Genomic DNA, 22,922 nt, shown 5'->3' with positions numbered 1-22,922 from the left:
TGCGAACAGAGGGTTCAGTGTTCAGGGAAAAAGGTGATCGCTATTGAGACACTTTACTACTTCTTTGTCTCGAACAGACGATCGTTCTCTATCAAGTGAGAACTCACCTCGATGACAAAGGACGCGTTACTGTCCGTGTGAACGGACGCCGATGCTTGACTCTGCGAGCTCTCCGTCGACATCCACGAGGCCGAGCTCGCGTTGCTTCTGATACTACCACCGGTGCCACGTTTCTCCAGGTCGCCCGTACTCCTTTGTTTACGAATTTTCAGGCCCTGGAATTGTTTTCATCCTTGAAACGTTTCACCGGGTTTACGACCGTTCTCCGTTTGGTATATCACTTTTATCACGATATGGAGAACACGTCTCATCAGCGCGAACGAGCACAACCAACGAACGTTTACCGTTTGGATTGAAATTACGCTTTACCGAGAGGATACCCTTCTTCAACGATTTCTCCGTGAGGCTCTTCCTGCGGGCCGGTGGATCGTCGCTCCTAGCTTTCAGCACGAAACCGCCCCTGCTGTCGTCCACACGGCGGTCCCTTCTGTCGGTTGGTTCCGGGGTCGGTGCAGTCGGTCCACCACCGTCCGCGCTCCTCAAGGACGTCAACGAGGCCCTGACTTGCTTCGACGGTTTGTAGTGACTCGCTAAACCGAAAGGGGCGCTGGCTCTCACACCGTATCCGTGCCTCATTCCGCGGTACCATTGACCTTGATACGTGCCTGCAAAAAAGACACCCTTCCGTTAATCAGTTGACCTTAATCACCTTCGTATCGCTGAAACGATCTACCGTCTTGTTATTCGCGGGATCGGCGTTTCAATGTGGGTTGTTTGGTTAGTTTTCATGGGTTTTCCCGGTATGAGAATATACTAGGACACTTGAACTTTGAACAATTGTAAATGTACGAACCAGTCGACGGATCTACGCGGAACTTTGTACATGTTTATCAAACATCTGTGGAGAATGTATAATTGGAGAATATATAATTTAATCAAATTTTTATACACTCTAAAACAATCGTTTTTCATTTTTACAAAAAAAAAAAAAAACGAAACGACTTTCTGTACAACTTAATAGGTTTAGAGAGATGGAACGATGAACCTAGAAGCTCAATTTTTTATCGAAGGACAAAATTTTTTGAACAATTTGTTGTGTATAATATTATTCTAGGGAGAGTCGATAGTTTTAAGTTATCTGGATTAACTTTATTCTTTCAATTGTAATTCTTCGAGCGCAAAATAAGAGGCTTCGCCAAATTGAATTCTAGGTATTAAATTCAACATCGACCAGCTAATATTCTTGGCAGTATTGTTATTGGACCAGTATAGTATTTTTCCTTTATTTTGTTCGCGTAACTACGATCGTGTCGCGTCGTTACTCTCCGAGTCACGAAACCATCGCGAAAGAAATAACCAGAACAAGTTGAAATACTGCAGAATGAAAATTTTGTTGAAGATTAAATCACTTTGTCCCGGCTAAGAAAAGATTTTTCTCTCGAAACGTGCAAGAGTTCATTGAATCGACGTGTGCTTACAACTATTATTACCCGGCCAAAAATATCCTATCACCGTATTTTTCTTATAAATATTCATAGTACCCCGCAGAAGTTCGTAATGCGTCCACGTGCATACGAAGCACCGAAGTATAAATCGAATCTACTGTCGTTAACTCGTTAACCACACGAAAATGTTCTATCATCATGTTTTTATAAAATAAAATTAAAAGAATACTTTTATTCTGCTGGAAATAAAAATGAATACAAGCTCTTTTATTTTACCGTGAATAAACATAAATATTCGTAATACGTACATTTTATGTATGTTTATCATATTTTATTCGAAATACTGAAATAGAAATCTATAATAATTCTTACCCACTAACAACTATTCTATTAGCATACTTTTCTTAGAAATACTCATTGTAGATATATTCTACATAAATTTATCATTCTTTGCTCGACATACTGAAGTAAAAATCGAATCGACTATTGTTAATTGTTACCCACCCAAAAACATTCTATTATCATACTTTTCTTATAAATATTCACAATAGATATTCTCTACATAAATTTATCATAGTTCATTCGAAACTCCAGAAGTATAAATCGAATCGACTATTGTTAATTGTTACCCACCCAAAAACATTCTATTATCATACATTTCTTATGAATATTTACAATAGATATTCTCTATAGAAATTTATCATAGTTCATTCGAAACTCCAGAAGTATAAATCGAATCAACTATTGTTAATTGTTACCCACCCAAAAACATTTCATTATCATACTTTTCTTATGAATATTTACAATAGATACTCTCTACATAAATTTATAATAGTTTATTCGTAATTCCAGAAGTATAAATCGAATCGACTATTGTTAATTGTTACCCACCCAAAAACATTCTATTATCATACTCTTCTTATAAATATTTACAATAGATATTCTCTATATAAATTTATCATAGTTCATTCAAAGCTCCAGAAGTATAAATCGAATCAACTATTGTTAATTGTTACCCACCCAAAAACATTTCATTATCATACTTTTATTATGAATATTTACAATAGATATTCTCTATATAAATTTATCATAGTTTATTCGAAGCTACAAAAGTATAAATCGAATCGACTATTGTTAATTGTTACCCACCCAAAAACATTCTATTGTCACCCATTTCTTATAAATATTTATACTAGATATTCTCGATAAAAATTTATCATACTTTGCTCGAAATGCTGAAATAAAAATCCAATCGACAACCGCTAATTGTTACTCACCCAAAAACATTCTATCGTCACCCTTTCCTAATAAATATTTACAATAGATATTCTCGATAAAAATTTATCATACTTTGCTCGAAATGCTGAAATAAAAATCCAATCGACAACCCACCCAAAAACATTCTATCGTCATCCTTTTCTAATAAATATTTACAATAGATATTCTCGATAAAAATTTATCATACATTGCTCGAAATGCTGAAATAAAAATCCAATCGACAACCGCTAATTGTTACCCACCCGAAACTATTCTATCGGCGTACTTTTCTTATAAATATTCATAATACGTACGCTCCGGAAAAGTTCTCCGTGCTTGCACGTGTACCCAACGAACCGATATAAAAATCGACCAACACCGATAGATACATTTTCCCCGAGACAACCGTACCGAAATAGTTCAATAACCCGTGCTGAATTCGGAGACCAGAAAATCGCATTCTGGATACGTGCAGACGGATGTGACGAATCCACGGGATCGCCTGCACTTGGTAATAAGGTGCATTGTTTTTGCCAAAACGTGACCGTGTTTCAAAATCTCCCACGTGAGTCACACGGTGCAACACGATGCACCGAACGAAACGTGTTACGCGCGCGAGGCACAGGGATGGAATTACCCCGTGTGAACGTGTGAGTGACCGCCTACTTCGGGGAAAATGTAAATTCCACGTCGATGAGATACCGCAAACCGTCTGCAGACCGCCGATGTAACCGGATGGACGATGATCGTAAAAAGGAGTCATTAACGACCACACGGTGTTTCGCGGAAGAATTTCACTCTTTGTTGAACGCTCGACACTCTAGTCTCGCACTTCGTCGACTTTTATTTCGTTCCGTGTTCAATTTACTGAAACAATTATTACAATTTTACAGCGAACGATTAACGATAAAACGAACAACATTTCAATATCGTTTCTCGAGCCACTGGTACTTGTTGCCACGCTCTTTGTGACGATTTATTCAGTTTGTACGAACGAGAGAATATTTGCGTAAGAATGTGAATGATATTCATTTTTTACGATTGTGAATTTATGAGTATAAAATGTGAGAAAGTGCTCGTGACATCTTGGAGTAATTCTAGAGTAAATGTAATGTTCATATATTATTATAAAATGTAAGAAAGTGTCTGTGTCATATTGGAATAATTCCATCGTGAATATGATATTCATATGTAATTATAAAATATGAAACACTTGTTAAAATTAATACTCGAACAGTTTATATATTTTCATTTCCTTACCTTATCACATTGCATTCTCGTTGCATTCTTTTCCAAGTTAATTTAACAAAAGTGTATAACTCCCTTCTATATCAATTCTTTATTATAATTCTGTTTTTAGTAACGTTTAAATCGTTAAACTTAATACTCGAACACTTTATATATTTTCATTTCCTTACCTTATCACATTGCATTCTCGTTGCATTCTTTTCCAGCTTAATTTAACAAAAGTGTATAACTCCCATCTGTATCAATTCTTTGTTATAATTCTGTTTTTAGTAACGTTTAAATCGTTAAATTTAATACCTGAACACTTTATATATTTTCATTTCCTTACCTTATCACATTGCATTCTCGTTGCATTGTTTTCCAAGTTAATTTAACAAAAGTGTATAACTCCCTTCTATATCAATTCTTTGTTATAATTCTGTTTTTAGTAACGTTTAAATCGTTAAACTTAATACCTGAACACTTTATATATTTTCATTTCCTTACCTTATCACATTGCATTCTCGTTGCATTGTTTTCCAAGTTAATTTAACAAAAGTGTATAACTCCCATCTGTATCAATTCTTTGTTATAATTCTGTTTTTAGTAACGTTTAAATCGTTAAACTTAATACCTGAACACTTTATATATTTTCATTTCCTTACCTTATCACATTGCATTCTCGTTGCATTGTTTTCCAAGTTAATTTAACAAAAGTGTATAACTCCCTTCTATATCAATTCTTTGTTATAATTCTGTTTTTAGTAACGTTTAAATCGTTAAACTTAATACCTGAACACTTTATATATTTTCATTTCCTTACCTTATCACATTGCATTCTCGTTGCATTGTTTTCCAAGTTAATTTAACAAAAGTGTATAACTCCCTTCTATATCAATTCTTTGTTATAATTCTGTTTTTAGTAACGTTTAAATCGTTAAACTTAATACCTGAACACTTTATATATTTTCATTTCCTTACCTTATCACATTGCATTCTCGTTGCATTGTTTTCCAAGTTAATTTAACAAAAGTGTATAACTCCCTTCTATATCAATTCTTTGTTATAATTCTGTTTTTAGTAACGTTTAAATCGTTAAACTTAATACCTGAACACTTTATATATTTTCATTTCCTTACCTTATCACATTGCATTCTCATTGCATTCTTTTCCAGCTTAATTCAACAAAAGTGTACAACTTCCTTCTGTATCGTAACGTACACCTCTGCACCGTTCTCTTCCTTTTTACTCGCCGCGTTCTTAAATTTCGTACACAATTCTTACGCAATAAAGACACATTATTGCTACAAAAGGTCTCACGGTGCGCGTAAACCTCTACCACGTCGGAGGGAAGAGAATCGTAGCGGCGAGAACACGGAAGAAGTTTGAGATTTAATTTTACAACAATAAGAGAGCAGAACGTGGTACGGCTTCTCTGTTTGTCTCGAATTTACGAGAAATCATTTTCAGAGAGAGAAACCACCTTTTATAAAAGGACCGTGCTCCAAGCTTTTGCCATTTAAATTACCAATATTGTCGCTGAATTAGCGTTACACGTGGCTCGCTCGATAGTGTATCTCGTTACCGAGTGAAACGAAACTCGTGCGACCTGCAAGCAGTTTTTAGCAGTCTGCAACGATCGACAAAGTGGCTGGGACTCTCGAAAGCGTTTCCACTCGTTGCCACCCCCGCAACCTTCTATTATTCGGCCAACAATAATCATCAAAGCCTCGTGTCTCGTGTTCGCGAGACATTAAAAAAGTGCCGCGATTGCACCGGGAACGGTGCATCGTCGTTTGTCGTTCCACGATGCACCGCTCGTGCTTTTCTTCCTTTATGCACGTCGCGATCACAAAGCGGCCCTCCCGCCGATTCGAATCGCGTGTAAGGGACTCACTTCGATCGTTCGTATCGTGGAATCACACGGAAGTGAAAAATCATATTGCTTAAAAATAATTCCAACCATCGCGATGAGCACACGTCGAAAGATCCAGTTTTCAAGGATTCAGTACCTCGAAAATGATTAAATACAGTGAAAAAGTTCGTGGATAAGAATCGTGTATTTTTTTGAACGAAGAGTCGAGCCACGTGGGTAATTTTTCAGTTAAATATACGATTTTAGAATGTTAATTGAATGTAGTACGATGTTTGATTATTTTTATTACTGCGAACCAGAAATTGAAATTTCTTCTTGGAATATTGATCGACATTTTACGAAGAAAATCTGCAATTGTGTATTCGTTTTTGATACAATGTTCAGTTTATTATTTTAGTTGTTCGAAAGTGTACAATTTTTGTATTTACATTTTTTTCTACGTGTAACTAGATATCGGGGTAGATATATATTTTTCATCTCTGGTTTCGAGTGCTATTTTCGTCTCTGGTATGAATAAAAAATTACAGGTTTTTGTGTGTACTTTATGTAAAAGTTGCGTAAAAATTAAGTATGTAGGTTAATATCGGTTCGAACTTTTATTTCGCTTTAACGAAACAATTCGTCTCTGAAGAAGTTTATATTAATTCACAGAGTTACTCTCTGCTCGGTAAAGTTATTATTTAAAAATTATTTCTAAAGCGATAAACACTTGGGCGAGTGTGTAAGAATATTATTAAAATTATCTTCTTGGTTCGCGCAGCTTACGACAACTTTCTCGATAATTTCATCGTCCCTTATGCGATTAGCGTTATCATTTCCTATCCATTTCCTTCCATAATAACGGTTAGAATTTCAACACAGTGTTCTCTTCGTTTACATTATTCATTATTTAAAATACGTGAGAAAGTAATATTAAAAATATATAAAAAGTTCGTCCTCGTTTCGTAGACGACGATGCACAATTGAACTATATTTGATAAACAAATTTTCGAATAAACGGTGTCGTGTTATCGGGGCTCTATTGTATCGCAAAAACTCTCGACGAACACGTGTCTAGTGCAAGTTTATTGGAACGTTGACTGGCTGAATCGTTAATAAAACCGGAAGTCACCTTCTTCGAGGATGAATTATTTTGCACAATACTCGAAAATTTCAAATTTTCAAAATTTATTTTCAAACATACATTTACAACCGTAACGATTATTTCTACGTTACAATATTTCGAATAATTTAACAACCGATAGATACGGCCAAACGAATACAATTACTGGTAAAATTTACGGATTTAAAAATTCAAGAGTCAGTATTTTGCTAATTATTTAATACCAATAATTATACTCAAACAAGCAACTATCTATTTTTGACGATGACCGCTTGAAGTAAAAAATGTTTACAAAAAAAAAATTCTTTCCTTCGCATCGTCGATGCATACAAATGCATAATTGCACGTGCAATCGTAACTACGCAGTTAAACTAACCGCGATTGCACAAGTTAAGTATTTTTACCGCTCCATAGTGACGATGACCCTTCAAGGTTAAGAATCTTTGTAAAAACAATGTTCTTTTCTCCGCCTTATCGATGCGTAAAAATACACAATCGTTCGTGCAGAAATTATTTCTATCCCTCCATCTTTCTTAAAGACAACGTTATTTCTTTCGTTACTCGTAAACAAAAATATACAATTACATCTACGACCATAACCGAATCAATGCTAGTATGTTTATTCACCGACAGTGTCGACGACTTTTCCAAAATGTTCAAAAAAGAAAAAAAATTAAAAATAATATTCTCCACTATCGATGAATAAAAATAAAAAAAAGAACCATCACCCAATTGCTCTCGCATTAATTAACCCTAGTATGTTTATTCAACGACAGTGTCGACGATCCTTCCAAAATCTTCCAAAATCTTCTAAAATTTCCCTTCGAAAAAAAAAAGTAAAAAAAATATTCTCCACTATCGACGAATAAAAATAAAAAAAAAAACACCCAATTGCTCTCGCATTAATTAATCCTAGTATGTTTATTCACCGACAGTGTCGACAATCCTTCCAAAATCTTCAAAAATTCCCCTTAGAAAAAAAAATATTCTCCACTATCGACGAATTAAAAAAAAAACCAGCACCCAATTGCTCTCGCATTAATTAACGCTAATATATTTATTCACCGACAGTGTCGACCCTTCCAAAATCTTCAAAAATGTCCCTTCGCGAAAAAAAGTAAAAAAAATATTCTCCACTATCGACGAATAAAAAAAAAAGAACCAGTACCCAATTGCTCTCGCATTAATTAACATTAATATATTTATTCACCGACAGTGTCGATCCTTCCAAAATCTTCAAAAATTTCCCTTCGCGAAAAAAAGTAAAAAAAATATTCTCCACTATCGACGAGTAAAACTAAAAAAAAACCCCAGTACCCAATTGCTCTAGGGATAACATTGATTCGATCGCGTCGGTAAACAGGTACGCGCCGGTATCCTTGAAGAGGTTAAATTCCGGACACGTGTTCGTCAACATTCGCCGATCTATCGTACGTTTACTAAGGTCGTTACGGTGCGGCTCGTCTCCAGCTGATCGATCGCAGCGGCAGCAGCCTCGTTTCGGTGAAGCACGGCCAAACGGTCGCGTAGTGGGGGGTTAAGGGAGCGAGCGGTGGGGGTAAGGGAGCGAGTAGTGGGGGCGCGGTAGAGGGCTAGGGAAAATGGAGTCTGCGGACGGGCATTATCGTAGCCCGACTGTACGTATGGAAACGGTCGACTCCCTTCCCGAGCGGAATATTATTTCGCCAGCGTTTAAGCAAGTGGGTCACGCCGTGGTTCTCGACACGCTTCGGCTGACGATGCCGAGCCTCGGTCCACGAAATTCCACGACCGTAAACCACCGTGTCTAAACTCCCACCGCGCTGCTATCCCTTCTTTCCACCTTTAATTAATTTCACCACCGATTCGGCGACCACTTTTCCCGAGACCTCTATCGACGATTCGTACCAACTCTCGAGTTCCATTCCCTGCTCACGACAACGTGGTATTTGCTTACCTTCTTTCGTATCAAAGGGTGGGGGGAGGAGGGGCTCCGAACCCGCGAATATTCCGGACCATTTATCGACAGTCAATAGGTAATTGGCAATCATTTTGGACGCCACCCAGAGTGCATTTGATTGTTCGCCGGTATAGAGGGTGTCCTATTTAAAACGAACCGCGCGAATTTCCTGGGCGAATTTCCTTTACGAATTTCCTGCGCGAATTTCGTCTTAACTTTTGGTCGATCAACTCGTGACGAATGTCACGATTGGAAAATGTATATACTTGGGAATTTTTTTTGTTTGTTTTTTGACAGTACTGGGAATGTTTGATAGGTGTAAATGTTTCTTACGTGTGTCGAAAGTATAAATGGTAGATTTCTTAACTGATCTTGTACGTAAGATAATGTGAAATCTAGCATTTAAAAATTTAATACGACGCAAAATAAGATTCAGATTAGTACAGTTATTCCGGTGAAGGTGAAGTAATAATTTTTTACTGGTTTTTCTGTTTACGAAATGTGACCGGATCTCTGATCGGATAAACAATCGGAGGTTGATCCAATAATATAAACGACGACATGGAATTCGGCGTTTAAAAATTGAATAGCATAGAAAATAAAATCTATTTATTTAAATAGCGACCGATAGGACAAAGTCTAGTAAATGTATTCGAGTGAAAGTGAATAAAATTCATTGTTACACATATATTTAGTTCAATGGTAATTTTAATTTTATCGTTAATATTGAAACATCGCGGAACGTGTTGATAATTTTTCTACCGGTTGTTTCTATCAAAAATTACAAAAAGAACGCGAGCAGGATCGAATCAATATTTGGAACAATATTTCTGTCGATTTTCACGGGGGAAAAAATCTAATCGTACCACGTGTTACCCAAATTTCCTGATTCTAATGGTTAGCATCGAATAAACTTGGAATTTGTTTAAGCACGAGTACACCGATAAAAGCTCGAGCATAAAATAACGTTTACATCCTCGATAGTTTATCCTAGATGCTGGAATCTTTCCATCAATGTACAAGTTTCAAGGTCTGAAACTGGGAAAGATTTACGAATCGGTGTTTACACGATTTTTTGCCTTTACCAACGATTTGAACAGATTCACCGAAGATTTCCCGGTTTACTTCGGGAACACCGTGTACTCTGCGGTTGGAAATCAAGAAAATGGCATTAGCGAGCATTCTGTACCTCGAAAGAGTGTAATGATTTTCAGTCGAACACAGTCGAGTGTGTCGTTATCGGGCCACCAGCATAGCACACGCGGCTGGAAAACACTAAAAATATCTCGTAGGAGATGTATAAAGCGATAAAATTGGCTATGATTGTTTGCCTCGATATCCGTTCTATCTGTGCGATTTGCTGCGCCAAAGTATGAACTGTGTAATATGCAATCGTGCTAAAACCGCGACGAGATACACGTGTTTACCGAGAGCTTTAAATTTTCGAGTTCTCTGACATCATACGGGGTACAGGGTGGTCTATTAGAAAACGATCAACTCGAGACTTTGTTTCTTAAAGTAAATTCTATCGGGAGAAGAAGCTTGAAAATGCAAAAACACGCTGTAAAGAAAAAAAAAAAAAAATAGAAGAAAAGAGTTTCGTTTCAAGATCACGTTCGTCGAAGATATCGGTGGAATCAATATTCAGTCAACATTGAGTTCTATTTTTATTTTCACGATGCATTGACAAATCACTTCGATAACAATGATCTCGATGTTGTTATTGTTTTTTTCGTATTTATCGAGATGTCGCTACTTTAGCCTCCATTACGAGCTTCGCGCGTTATTATTGATCGGATATTTCGGAATTTCTTCTTTTTTTTTCTTTTTCTTTTCTTTTCTTTTCTTTTGCAACTTGAAAACAGAAACGCTAATTTCACGGCTAGCGTGTACGAATGGTGTTAATCTAGCACGTGCTAGTTATTCCGAACCAAAAATAGTATGGATTTATTTATATACTAGATGCTATAGATTTATTTGTACACTGTATACCACGTATTTATTTATGTACCGCGTGCTATAGATTTGTTTCTATAAGTCGTTCGATGGGTCTCTACATACGTGTACTACAGTGCGTTTCCTCGATGTTATATTTCGGACGAAGAGATCAACTTATTAACATCAACAGACATCAAAGGATTAGCTCCATTCGTCAACAGTCGACTTTTAGACTGATTAGTATTAGTACAGTTATTTCACAGATAGGTATTGGTACATTGTATACTAATAAGCCAGAATAAATTCTGCACTGTTTCAAAGAAAGTGTAGTTACAAATTTAACAAAGTTTCAAGAGGAACATTTCTCGTAGCTAATTTAAAAAAATAATTGTCACAGGGTTTTTCAATTTGAAAGAAAAAAAATGTAGAAAATTATTTCGAACATTTATCTGTAGATTATGGTAAATCATCGATATATATATTAAAATTCCATTGTATTTTCTTGGTTTGTAACAATTTACACTTTTTGCGATTGCATTCACTGAAAAAATTACTTTGGTCGCATTCTTATGAAATTTTACAGTTTGTTCGAAAGAGCTCCGGTGTAAAAACTTGCAGTTAGCGATGAGACTAATACCAAATCGATAACATCAATGTCATATAATATAGCGTCATTTTATATCGAACCCCTTGATACTTGTACGAAAGCATCGTTGTACACGGATTAGAATATTGGTATTGGTGTTCGGTAGCGATACTCTTTCAGCGGACACTGAAGTTTGAAATTTATCCAAAATGAAAGAAACAAAGTCCAATCGATGTGAAATAAGCATTGTACTGTTATCGCTTAAAGTTGTATCTATTTGTTCGTGTTACTTACTCAATAACGATTTTACATCGACTTAAGTGTTGCTAGAGAAGAATGGGTGTACTGTAAACTCGAGTTATATTCGTATCTTAATTGCATAAAAAATAAAATATTGATCAAGTGACAGTGACTCGGACTAGATATCTCAACGGAAGAGTGAACGCAGTGTATTAGACTCGATTTACGAGCGTATCTTAATTGTGCAAAAAAATAAAATACCGATCAGATGAGAGTGATTCAGACCAGTAGACCTGTATCGAAGAGTAAACGCAGTGTATCGTATTCGAGCAGCGTGCACACTTCGATTGTGTAAAGGAATAAAATATTTATCGCGCAACAGCGACTCAGACTGGATAGTATACTTCTACAAAAGAGTGGCTGTAAGACGAACTATGGACGCATATTTTAATTATGTAAATTAAAAGTCAGGCGATAACGATTCAAACCTAACCTCTATCTCTACTTTTTAATTTCCTATATACATACACATACGTTTACTCTAATATTTTATTCGGTTGTAAATTGAATTAAAAAACGTTACCGAACGATACACGGGCTGTTCAAAATTACATTAACGAAGAAAGTAAAATTAAACACAATTATGTTTTTGTTTGTCGTTGAAAAACGAACGTTCACATACGAGAAACACGATACTCGTCATTGTATTGCAACGAGAAAATATTTACACTGTCGAAAGTTTTCGAATCGGGAAAATTTATTAACATTACATTTGTTTGCTCTTGTTTGTTTACACTTGCCTCTATGGAAAGCTACCGAATTGGAAAATGAATAAACCCTACTCTACTATAATATAAAAACAACTACTCTCTCGTATAATACTCTCGTTTACTCCCGTTTACTCTTGTTTGCTTACACGTGCCACTATGGAAAACTACCGAATTGGAAAATGAATAAACTCTACTCTCCTATAATATAAAAACAACTACTCTCTCATATAATACTCTTGTTTACTCACATGTGCCACTATGGAAAACTATCGAATCGGAAAATGAATAAACTCTACTCTCCTATAATATAAACACAACTACTCTCTCGTATAATACTCTCGTTTGCTTACACGTGCCTCTATGGAAAACTACCGAATTGGAAAATGAATAAACCCTACTCTCCTATAATATAAAAACAACTACTCTCTCGTATAATACTCTCGTTTACTCTCGTTTACTCTCGTTTACTTTCGTTTGCTTACACGTGCCTCTATGGAAAACTACCGAATTGGAAAATGAATAAACCCTACTCTCCTATAATATAATAACAACTACTCTCTCGTATAATACTCTTATTTACTCTCGTTTACTTTCGTTTACTCTCGTTTACTCTCGTTTACTCTCGTATAATACTCTTGTTTACTCTCGTTTACTTTCGTTTACTCTCGTTTACTCTCGTTTACTCTCGTTTACTCACACGTTCCTCTATGGAAAACTACCGAATCGGAAAATGAATAAACTCTACTCTCCTATAATATAAACACAACTACTCTCTCGTATAATACTCTCGTTTACTCTCGTTTACTCTCGTTTACTCCCATTTACTCTCGTTTACTCTCGTTTACTCTCGTTTACTCTCATTTACTCCCATTTACTCTCGTTTACTCTCGTTTACTCTCATTTACTCTCGTTTACTCCCATTCACTCCCATTTACTCTCGTTTACTCTCGTTTACTCACACGTACCTCTATGGAAAACAACCGAACCAGAAAATGAATAAACCCTACTCTCCTTCAATATAAAAACAACTACTCTCTCGTATAATACTCCCGTTTACTCTCGTTTACTCTCGTTTACTCTCGTTTACTCTCGTTTACTCTCGTTTACTCTCGTTTACTCTCGTTTACTCTCGTTTACTCTCGTTTACTCTCGCTCGCAATTAGTTCCCATTCGTCCCTCGTGTCCCCAGCCCCGATGATCGAACTACGTGCAATCGTATCGATTTCACGTGCTGCTCCCTAGATCCATTTTCGATTCGATCGTCCCGCGAGATCTCCCGAGGAACGAGATCGTGATCAAAGAAGCTCGTAGCAACGAGACGCGATCCGCGCGGCCGCTCGGGCTATTCAGGTCAACTCTTGCTCGTCTCTTGGAAACGCCTCGGGACAAAAAGTCCCGTCGTCGACGACGACGACGACGTTCTCGGTGTCCCCGTGTCCTTAACGACTTCGAGGCAGACGTCGCGATGCCCGTGTCGAGATACCCATGCGGTACGAGTCACCGGGAACGCGGTTCGCGCCGCCGAAAAAACTCGCGCCTATCGATTCGCCTTTCCGCCAGCAACGACCCAGATTAATTATCGTCGAGCTTCTAATTTCACGACGCTTCGTCTGTCCGCCGTCTGTTTCTTTTGGCGCGGCGAGAGACAGATAGACAGAGGGAGAGAGACAGACAGACAGAGAAAGAAAGATAGTAAGAGAGTGAAAGAGAGAGAAAGATAGTAAGAGTACCTCTTACTCTCTTTCTCACTCTCGTGGAAACTTTTACTGGTTATTGAATTTCTGTCGACTCGGCTTTTCCCTCCCCATCCCCCTCCTTAACGCTTGCTCCATTTTGCGGGGCTCGTTCTCAAGAAGTATCGAATTTCTCGCTTTTGTAGTCGCTCGACTTTGTTTCGATTCGAGTTTCTGTCCCTTCGAGATATCCACTTTTATTTTATTTATTATTCTTTCTTTCCTTTCTTCCTTTTCGTTCTCCATTCTCCATCGTTAGGGGAACCGAGCGTTTTGTAACATTTTCTCGCGGATTGCTCGACGATTTTCCCCGAGTATCGAATTTCGAGGTTTAATGAATTCGCACTGCTCCGTGTGGAACCCACTGAACGATTGGAGGGTATTTTTTTAACGAAACATGTCTTCTCTGTGCTCTCTAGGTTTGAATATATAATAATAGTAACGTTGTGATAGTGAGGTAAATAACGGAACTATATATTATAATAATGATAATAATAATGGTAATGACGTTTTTGTAATGGTAATAATAGTGTTTTTATTATAACGTTATGATAAGTAAGTAACGAAATCATATATAATAATAATAGTAGTAATGGTAATAAGGTTTTCGTAATGGTAATAATAGTGTTTTTATTATAACGTTATGATAGGTAAGTAACGAAATCGTATATTATAATAATAACAGTAATGGTAATAACGTTTTTGTAATGGTAATAATAGTGTTTTTATTATAATATTATGATAGATAAGTAATGGAATCATATATTATAATAATAATAGTAATGGTAATAACGTTTTTGTAATGGTAATAATAGTGTTTTTATTATAACGTTATGATAGGTAAGTAACGGAATTATATATTATAATAATAATAATAATGGTAATAAGGTTTTTGTAATGATAGTAATAGTGTTTTTATTATAACGTTATGATAGGTAAGTAACGAAATCGTATATAGTAATAATAATAGTAATGGTAATAACGTTTTCGTAATGTTAATAATAGTGTTTTTATTATAATATTATGATAGATAAGTAACGGAATCATATATTATAATAATAATAGTAATGGTAATAAGGTTTTTCTAATGGTAATAATAGTGTTTTTATTATAACGTTATGATAGATAAGTAACGGAATCATATATTATAATAATAATAGTAATGGTAATAAGGTTTTTCTAATGGTAATAATAGTGTTTTTATTATAACGTTATGATAGATAAGTAACGGAATTATATATTATAATAATAGATAGTGAGATAAGTGAAGGAACCATATATTATAATAATGGTAATAATAATGTTTTTACTACGTTTAATGGTAATAATAGTGTTTTATCACGTTTAATGGCAACAATAGTGTTTTATCACGTTTAATTGCCATAATAGTGCTTTATTACGTTTAATGGCAATAATAGTGTTTTATTACGTTCAATGCTAACAATAGTGTTTTTATCACGTTTAATGGTAACAATAGTGTTTTTATCACGTTTAATGGTAATAATAGTGTTTTTATTACGTTTCACAAATGTTTAATCGTGCAAACTTTCTTTCAATTTAAACATGCCTAAACGTGGTCCTATCGGAGTAAATCGAAAGATGCTGTATATTGAATATTTTATAGCAATGTTAACGCGAGTTTGAACCAAGCGATTAGTATTTAATGAAACTGAATATTAAAAGAATTCATCTCTGGCTTTGCAAATACCACGAGTTGATCTCGAAATTGTTACAAAATTTTCGAATTATCAAATTCTCCAACGATCTAGACAATTTCAAATTACACATTTATTTTAATAAATGTAGAAACGGAAAAAGAATATCTACGGAGCGTTCTGCTGTTAAATTCAGTCTATATATTACATAACATTATGTGTCGATAAATATATTACTATATCGCGTGCACAATATCGAGGTCGAACCGAGCGCTAATTAGACTGTATTTTTATTTTAAAATCGAAATTAGAAACTCTATTTATTCCGAAAGAGATCCATCGACACGTTTGTCATTTATTTACTCAACGTCTTTGTTAACCGAGCGCAAATGTACGGGCACACCGTTGGAGAAACGAGTAAAAGAAAAATGACAATTCTTGACAAAATTCTATTATTAAAACTCGGAAACACAACGCGAACGTTATATTTTACGAGGATCGTTTCGCTCGGTTGCAGTTTCAGGTCTTCGATCTAAAATAGCACGTCACTCCTATCCTACAACGAACAATAATAATTAAAACGCGTATCACGCGTGCGAGAAACCTTATCGGAAAATATTATACAAACAATCGCAAAATTCGTTCGCGTAAAAATGTCGCGTTTCGAATCTCCCGCCCCCGTGTAATTTAATTTCAACACCAGCGTCTAAAACACCATTTCCTCGCGATTGCAGTCTCTCTAAGCCCCGTTTCTCTTTTCTACCATTTCCTTGATATCCGTCACTCTAAATTTAACCTTCGTTAAATTGCTTTTTAGAAGAACCACGTCCACTGTACTCCGCTCCGTGCGATACCGAGTACGCTGCTCCTCGAGTATCGTATTTCACGATCTCGTGTCGTACGGTTCAATTTCATTTTTTGATTTCTCCGTGTAAAACAATATTCATCCAACCGAAGCTATTCTTTTCCATCCACGGAATCGTTCTCGATCGAATCGATCCGTGATTGTCCCTCGTAAACCTTAGACAACAGGAGACAACGTTCTCGGTGTTCAATTGTCCCTAAAAAATCGTTCACCGCGGTCGTTCCTCTATTCCGTTCTATTTACTCCGGCTGCTCGCGCGAGCAGGGAATCCAACCTGTTCCGTATAGGTTACGAGGGTGAAGACCCTTTCTGGCTTATATCCGTCGTGCGTGAAGTGCCGGGGCGGTGGCCATCGAGGTACAAAGTTTAATTCGACGCAGGCCCGATAGGAACGGTGCCCGAACGATCCTATTAGCGGTGGGTGTGAAACTCGTGCGAAAATAATCATCGGTGAATTTCGCCGTTGAGAAATTGATCGACGCGGACGGGACGAGTCTGCCTTTTTTCCGTCCGCGTGAATGGAAACCGACTATTCTCGAGCGCGTGTAACAACGATTCGCGGAACGATCGCGCGGCGACGCGACGAAACACGAACGATCCGTTTCGGGATTGGTATCGATCGATCACGTGTACGTGTGTCCCGATAACGCGTGTCGTCACGCGTTGGCGCGGTGTTCTCCCGGTCCACGGGTAAACAGAAGTCGTCGTACGGTCCTGTTTCGCTACATGGCACTGGCTGGCCCGCCTGAAATAGCGCGGCCACCTTCTGAGATGGTGGTCGGTTGCACGTGCAACGAAAATCGCGTTTGTGCTGGTGAGAATTGGCCGTGCGAGTGTATTTCGGTCCGCAGCCTCCACCGGATCGTCACCAACCACCCCACGGGCCTGTCGTTCTCATCTGTTTGTTTCTCTCCGATCCTCCTCGATACCTGAACGCGAACGCGCACCTTGCCCCGCCGCACAGGTCGGATTTCGTACCTGACCTCGCTCTTTCCTACGCTATCGCTACAGGTCGTGTTTCGAGACGCGATCGAAACCGAACGTGTTGCAATTTTTAATTAGTCGTAGAATATTTTAGGTATCGATACCATTATCGGGGTTTTAGGCGTCTATATTTATTCTTTACTTTGTTTCGTTTCTTTTGGGGTCTCTTCAGTTTGTATTATTCGCGAGAGAATGTTTTAATTATAGAGATCGAATGCACTGTGTTGCAATTTTTAATTAGTCGTGAAATATTTCACTTATCAACACCATTATAGTTTTAGGCACCTGCACTTTTTCTGTACTCAATTCCTTTTCTTTTTATTTTTCTTTAGTTTGTATTTTTTGCGAGAGAATATTTTAATTATAGAAATCGAATGCACTGTGTTGCAATTTTTAATTAGTCGTGAAATATTTCACTTATCAACACTATTACCGTTTTAGGCGCCTATATTTATTCTCTACTTTGTTTCTTTTCTTTTTGTTTCTCTGTAGTTTGTATTCTTTGCGAGAGAATGTTTTAATTATAGAAATCAAATGTACTGTGTTGCAATTTTTAATTAGTCGTAGAATATTTCACTTATCCACAGTATTATAATTTTAGGCGCCTACACTTATTCACTACTTTGCTTTTTTTTTCTTTTTGTTTCTCTTTAGTTTGTATTCTTTATGAGAGAATGTTTTAATTATAGAAATCAAATGTACTGTGTTGCAATATTTAATTAGTCGTAAAATATTTCACTTATCCACGGTATTATAATTTTAGGTGCCTGCACTTATTTTCTACTTTGTTTTTTTTTCCTTTTGTTTGTCTTTAAATTGTATTTTTTGCGAGAGAACGTTTTAATTATAGAAATCGAATGCACTGTGTTGCAATATTTAATTAGTCGTGGAATATTTCACTTATCAACACCATTATCATTTTAGGCACCTGCACTTAATTTCTATTTTGTTTTTTTTTCTTTTTATATTTCTTTAATTTGTATTTTTTGCGAGAGGACGTTTTAATTATAGAAATCGAATGCACTGTGTTGCAATTTTTAATCAGTCGTGGAATATTTTAGTTATCAACGGTATTATTATTTTGAGTGCTTATATTTAGTTTATATTTTGCTTTCTTTTCTTTCTTTCTTTTCTTTTTTTTTTTTACTTTGTATTCTTTGTAAGAAAACGTTCCAATTATAGAAATCACAAATGAACTGTGTTGCAATTTTTAATTAATCCTAGAACATTTTACTTATCAACGGTATTATTGTTTTAAGTGCTTATATGTAGTTTCCATTTTGTTTTCTTTTCGTTTTGTTCTTTTTTCTTTAATTTGTATTTTTTGTAAGAGAACGTTTCAATTATAGAAATCACAAATAGACTGTCTTCCAATTTTTAATCAGTCGTGGAATATTTTACTTATCAACGGTATTATTGTTTTAAACGCTTGTATGCAGTTTCCATTTTGCTTTCTTTTCGTTTCGTTCTTTTTCCTTTTACTTCGTATTCTTTGCGAGAGAACGTTTCAATTATAGGGATTCGAATGCACTGTGTTGCAATTTTTAATTAGTCGTAGTTTTTATTTTGCTTCCTTCTCTTTTTCTTTTTCTTATTCCGTATTCTTTGCGAGGGAACGTTTCAATTATAGAGATTGAACGAAACTGTTACAGCTTTTAATTAGACGTGAAATATTTCACTTTCTTATCAAAGCGATTATCGTCTTATGTTTGTACTTATTTTCTACTCTGCATTATTTCCCTCTTGTTCTTTCTTCATTGTTTCTTTTCCTTTTTTTTTTTTTTTTGCGAGAGAATGTTTCAATTGTAGAGATTGAACGAAACTGTTACGAGTTTTAATTAGACGTGGAATATTTTACTTTCTCATGAACTCGATTATCGTCTTATATGCATATTTGTACTTATTTTCCACATTACTTTCTTTCTTTCTTGTCTTTTCTTCGTTCTTTATTTTTACGAGAGAATCTTTCAATTACAGAGATTGAACGAAACTGTTACAACTTTTAATTGGTTGTGAAATATTTCCCTTTCTCGTCAGCGTAATCATCGTTTCGTACGTTCTTGTTTGTTATTTTTCTTTCTTTACCTCCTCCATTTTTCTTACTCATTATTCTTTTCAAAGGACTCTTACTATATTGTTTTCAAGGTTAGAATTTTAACGATATTTAACTTCTACCTCGACTTTGTACCAAACGAGTATTTAATTGTACACAATCTGGGTAAAGTAATAATAATTATTGCCCGTGAAAAATCAAACTCGTGGTTTTTAAGTCGAAATTAGAAATTTTTTATTGTTCGAAGAATATTTATTATCCAATATTTAAACTTCATTCCGAGATACCTGAAGAAGGTATTAAAATTCTCAAGTGCGAACATTTTTAGAGAATCACAAGAGAGGAATAATTGAGAACGGCTTCTGTGATGTAAGAATAATTAATTATCGATTACTTTTCGAACGAAGCTTTAAATTGCTCGAGACGGTGGACGCAACAGCGATCAAAGTAGAACTGGTTTCACAGAAGATTAAACCTCAATTTTGCTGAACATTTAATATTAGGTTTGAAGGAAATAGTAATCGAAAATTTCAAAGGGTATTAGTGTCGAGTTTAAAAATCTTCCATTTATTGAAAGCATTCATTTTGTACGTTTAAAGAAAAGGAATACGTGTTACAATTACTTAAAAAATTGTTTAGTTAATTAAAGAATGGAAAGAAGGGGTACAATATTTAGAACAGTGTAATTTTTACAGTTGCGTAATAGCGAGGTACAACCAAGGTCTGCTTCTAAACCTAACCTCAAAATTATTGCGCAAGACAAAATATACAATAAATATATAACCTTAGTTGGCTAACTGGACGTCAAATAGTGACAAAATTTTACTAAACATTATTTATTCTGCTGTGTTTAATGATCTAGCGAGATAAAATAATTTAGTGTGAATTTAATTTAGAGTTATCAAATTTAATTTAGAGTTATCACCTAACCTAGAAATTGTTAGAATGTTGTACACATAAAATGTTTCGTATTTAATACAATAGTATATTTACTGAATAAAATGTAATTTGTTGATATCAAACATCTTACTGAACAATAATTTACTCGAATAAGCGATCTTAGAATTAAACAGGTATAGGAACAAAAATAGGTATGAAAATTCAATAAGAAACTATAAAATATGTTACAAATTTTCCAGGAATTTTTCCCAGTCTTTTTAAGAACTGATACAATAATTCTCCCCAAAAATAAAAAATTATAGTACAACGTGTGCATTCTTTTACAAACAATACAGTATTAGTTTTGAAAAAGAGTGAAAAAAATTTGACCTGGATTAGGTATATATATTTTTCAGAAATAATTACCATGCTAATTCCAAAAACTACAAATCGAAAGCGTTCGGTAATAAATTGTTTTCGTTGCACCTTGCCCATGAATTTTTACATTCTCTCCGTACGAGCAACAAGTCGTTCCCTATTTACATTTTTAAACCATCCCATCCACTCCCAAAGACACTAAAAATTCCATCCCTCCGATAAATCGTTTCGATCGAACGCCTCCAGCCACTCTTTTCTGCCTTCGAATCAGCTTCCATTTCCCGCTCACTCGCGTTGTCCACCATCGCCAAAGAGAGAGAGAGAGAGAGAGAGAGAGAGAGAGAGAGAGAGAGAGAGAGAGAGAGAGAGAGAGAGAGAGAGAGTGAGTTCCTTTCCCGAACGAGGCTCCCAAATAGAATCAAAATTAGATCATCCGAATCCCGGTTATTTCCATCGACTCGTTATCGCGGTATCGTCGATCGCGCCACGTGGAAGGCGTGTTAACCTATACGAGACCTATTAACCCACGCGCTGCTCCGCGTGGGTCTTTCATGACCCAGATATACCTTTCACTCGAAATATACCATCGACGAAGCTTTCCTTGGAAATAAATGGAAAGTAAATACGATAAAACGATAGAATCTTCGTTCGAAATGTTTGTGCGAGGAAAGTTAAGTTACGGGTCAGTTTGGACCCACGCGTCTCTTCCGTCACCGCTAGTACCGCGAGAGTTTATTGGCACGAAAGTCAGTGGGTGCAACGCGAGCTCGATTCGAGCAAGAGAAGAACGGAACGAAGACAGGCGTACAGATACGAACAGAGAAAAAAGATTGTTCGCTTAAAAAGAGACGCTTCTAAAAGCGTAACGAACATGTTCACTCCCCGGTCGACGATTACTCTCGCCACGCAACAAGGCGTGACGCAAGGCGCTCGAAAAACGGAAATGACGGTACCTGAGCAAAGTAGGTAATGCCGGTTTTTATCAACGAAAGGCAATCCTTCTGTTGGAATTAAAAAAAAAAAAAAAAAGGGGGGGAAAAAATCCACCGAGAAGCTTCACAAAGTCGGCTCTCGAGACGAAAAAGAGGGACGACAAACGCATGGTCGAGGGTTTTCGTTACTCGAGTCGTTCCGTGAGGTCGAACCGTTCTCGATGAACGAACCGAGTTCACGGTGAACGATACGTACACGCCCCACGCTGTTCGTGATTAACAGTTTCGCTTCTGGTTAAATATCGCACGGCTTGGAATATTTATAGCAGCGAAAAAAATATAATTAGTGAGAAAAGTGTGTAGAGTTTGGGACACATTGGACAAGAGAGTAATAAATTTAATTTCTGACGTTACGTACTTGTTTATAGTCACAAAGATATATTATGGTGAATTTTACCCAAAGTGTTAATATGTTGAATATCCTAGGTCATTGGTGAGTGACAAGTCACAACTTTTCTTTAAAGCGTTCACAAGGAACGAACCTTAATCTAATGAAATTTTAATATATGAAATTTTAAATAATATTACTATCGTTAACAATGCTACGAAGTAACAAGTACATTAATAAATTATCGAATATTTTTACTTTCCACGGTACAGTCTGAACAAATATTCTATGAAATTTTAAACAATATTACCATCATTAACAATGCTACGAAGTAACAAGTACATTGATAAATTATCGAATATTTTTACTTTCCGTGGTATAGTTTGAACAAATGTCGAGAACATTCTTAATCCCTTTGCCTGTAATATCGTTACGAGACGATATGGAAATCGGGTCAAACGTAAGAACCATAGTTGAGTCTTCTCCATACTCGTACAAACCATCGTCAAACGTAAGAACCATAGTTGAGTCTTCTCCATATTCGTACAAACCATCGTCAAACGTAAGAATCATAGTTGAGTCTTCTCCATACTCATACGAACCATCGTCAAACAT

At 36.1% G+C, this 22,922-nt stretch overlaps 1 protein-coding gene across 1 annotated transcript in view; it reads right to left on the bottom strand.

Annotated features, from left to right (window-relative positions):
- Positions 1–22,922, bottom strand: part of LOC143147444 (uncharacterized) — a 101,922-nt gene that overhangs the window by 5,852 nt on the left and 73,148 nt on the right. The window contains exons 3-4 of the mRNA XM_076312690.1: positions 430–725; positions 108–275 (exon numbers count right to left, since the gene is read on the bottom strand). Coding sequence (XP_076168805.1) covers positions 108–275; positions 430–725 — 464 coding nt within the window. The remainder of the gene's footprint in view (positions 1–107; positions 276–429; positions 726–22,922) is intronic.

This window comes from Ptiloglossa arizonensis, chromosome 5 (assembly GCF_051014685.1).
Source record: "Ptiloglossa arizonensis isolate GNS036 chromosome 5, iyPtiAriz1_principal, whole genome shotgun sequence".
Lineage (NCBI taxonomy): Eukaryota > Metazoa > Arthropoda > Insecta > Hymenoptera > Colletidae > Ptiloglossa > Ptiloglossa arizonensis.
The sequence above is the reverse complement of the archived record's forward strand: the minus strand, read 5'-3'. Positions and strand labels throughout refer to the sequence as shown.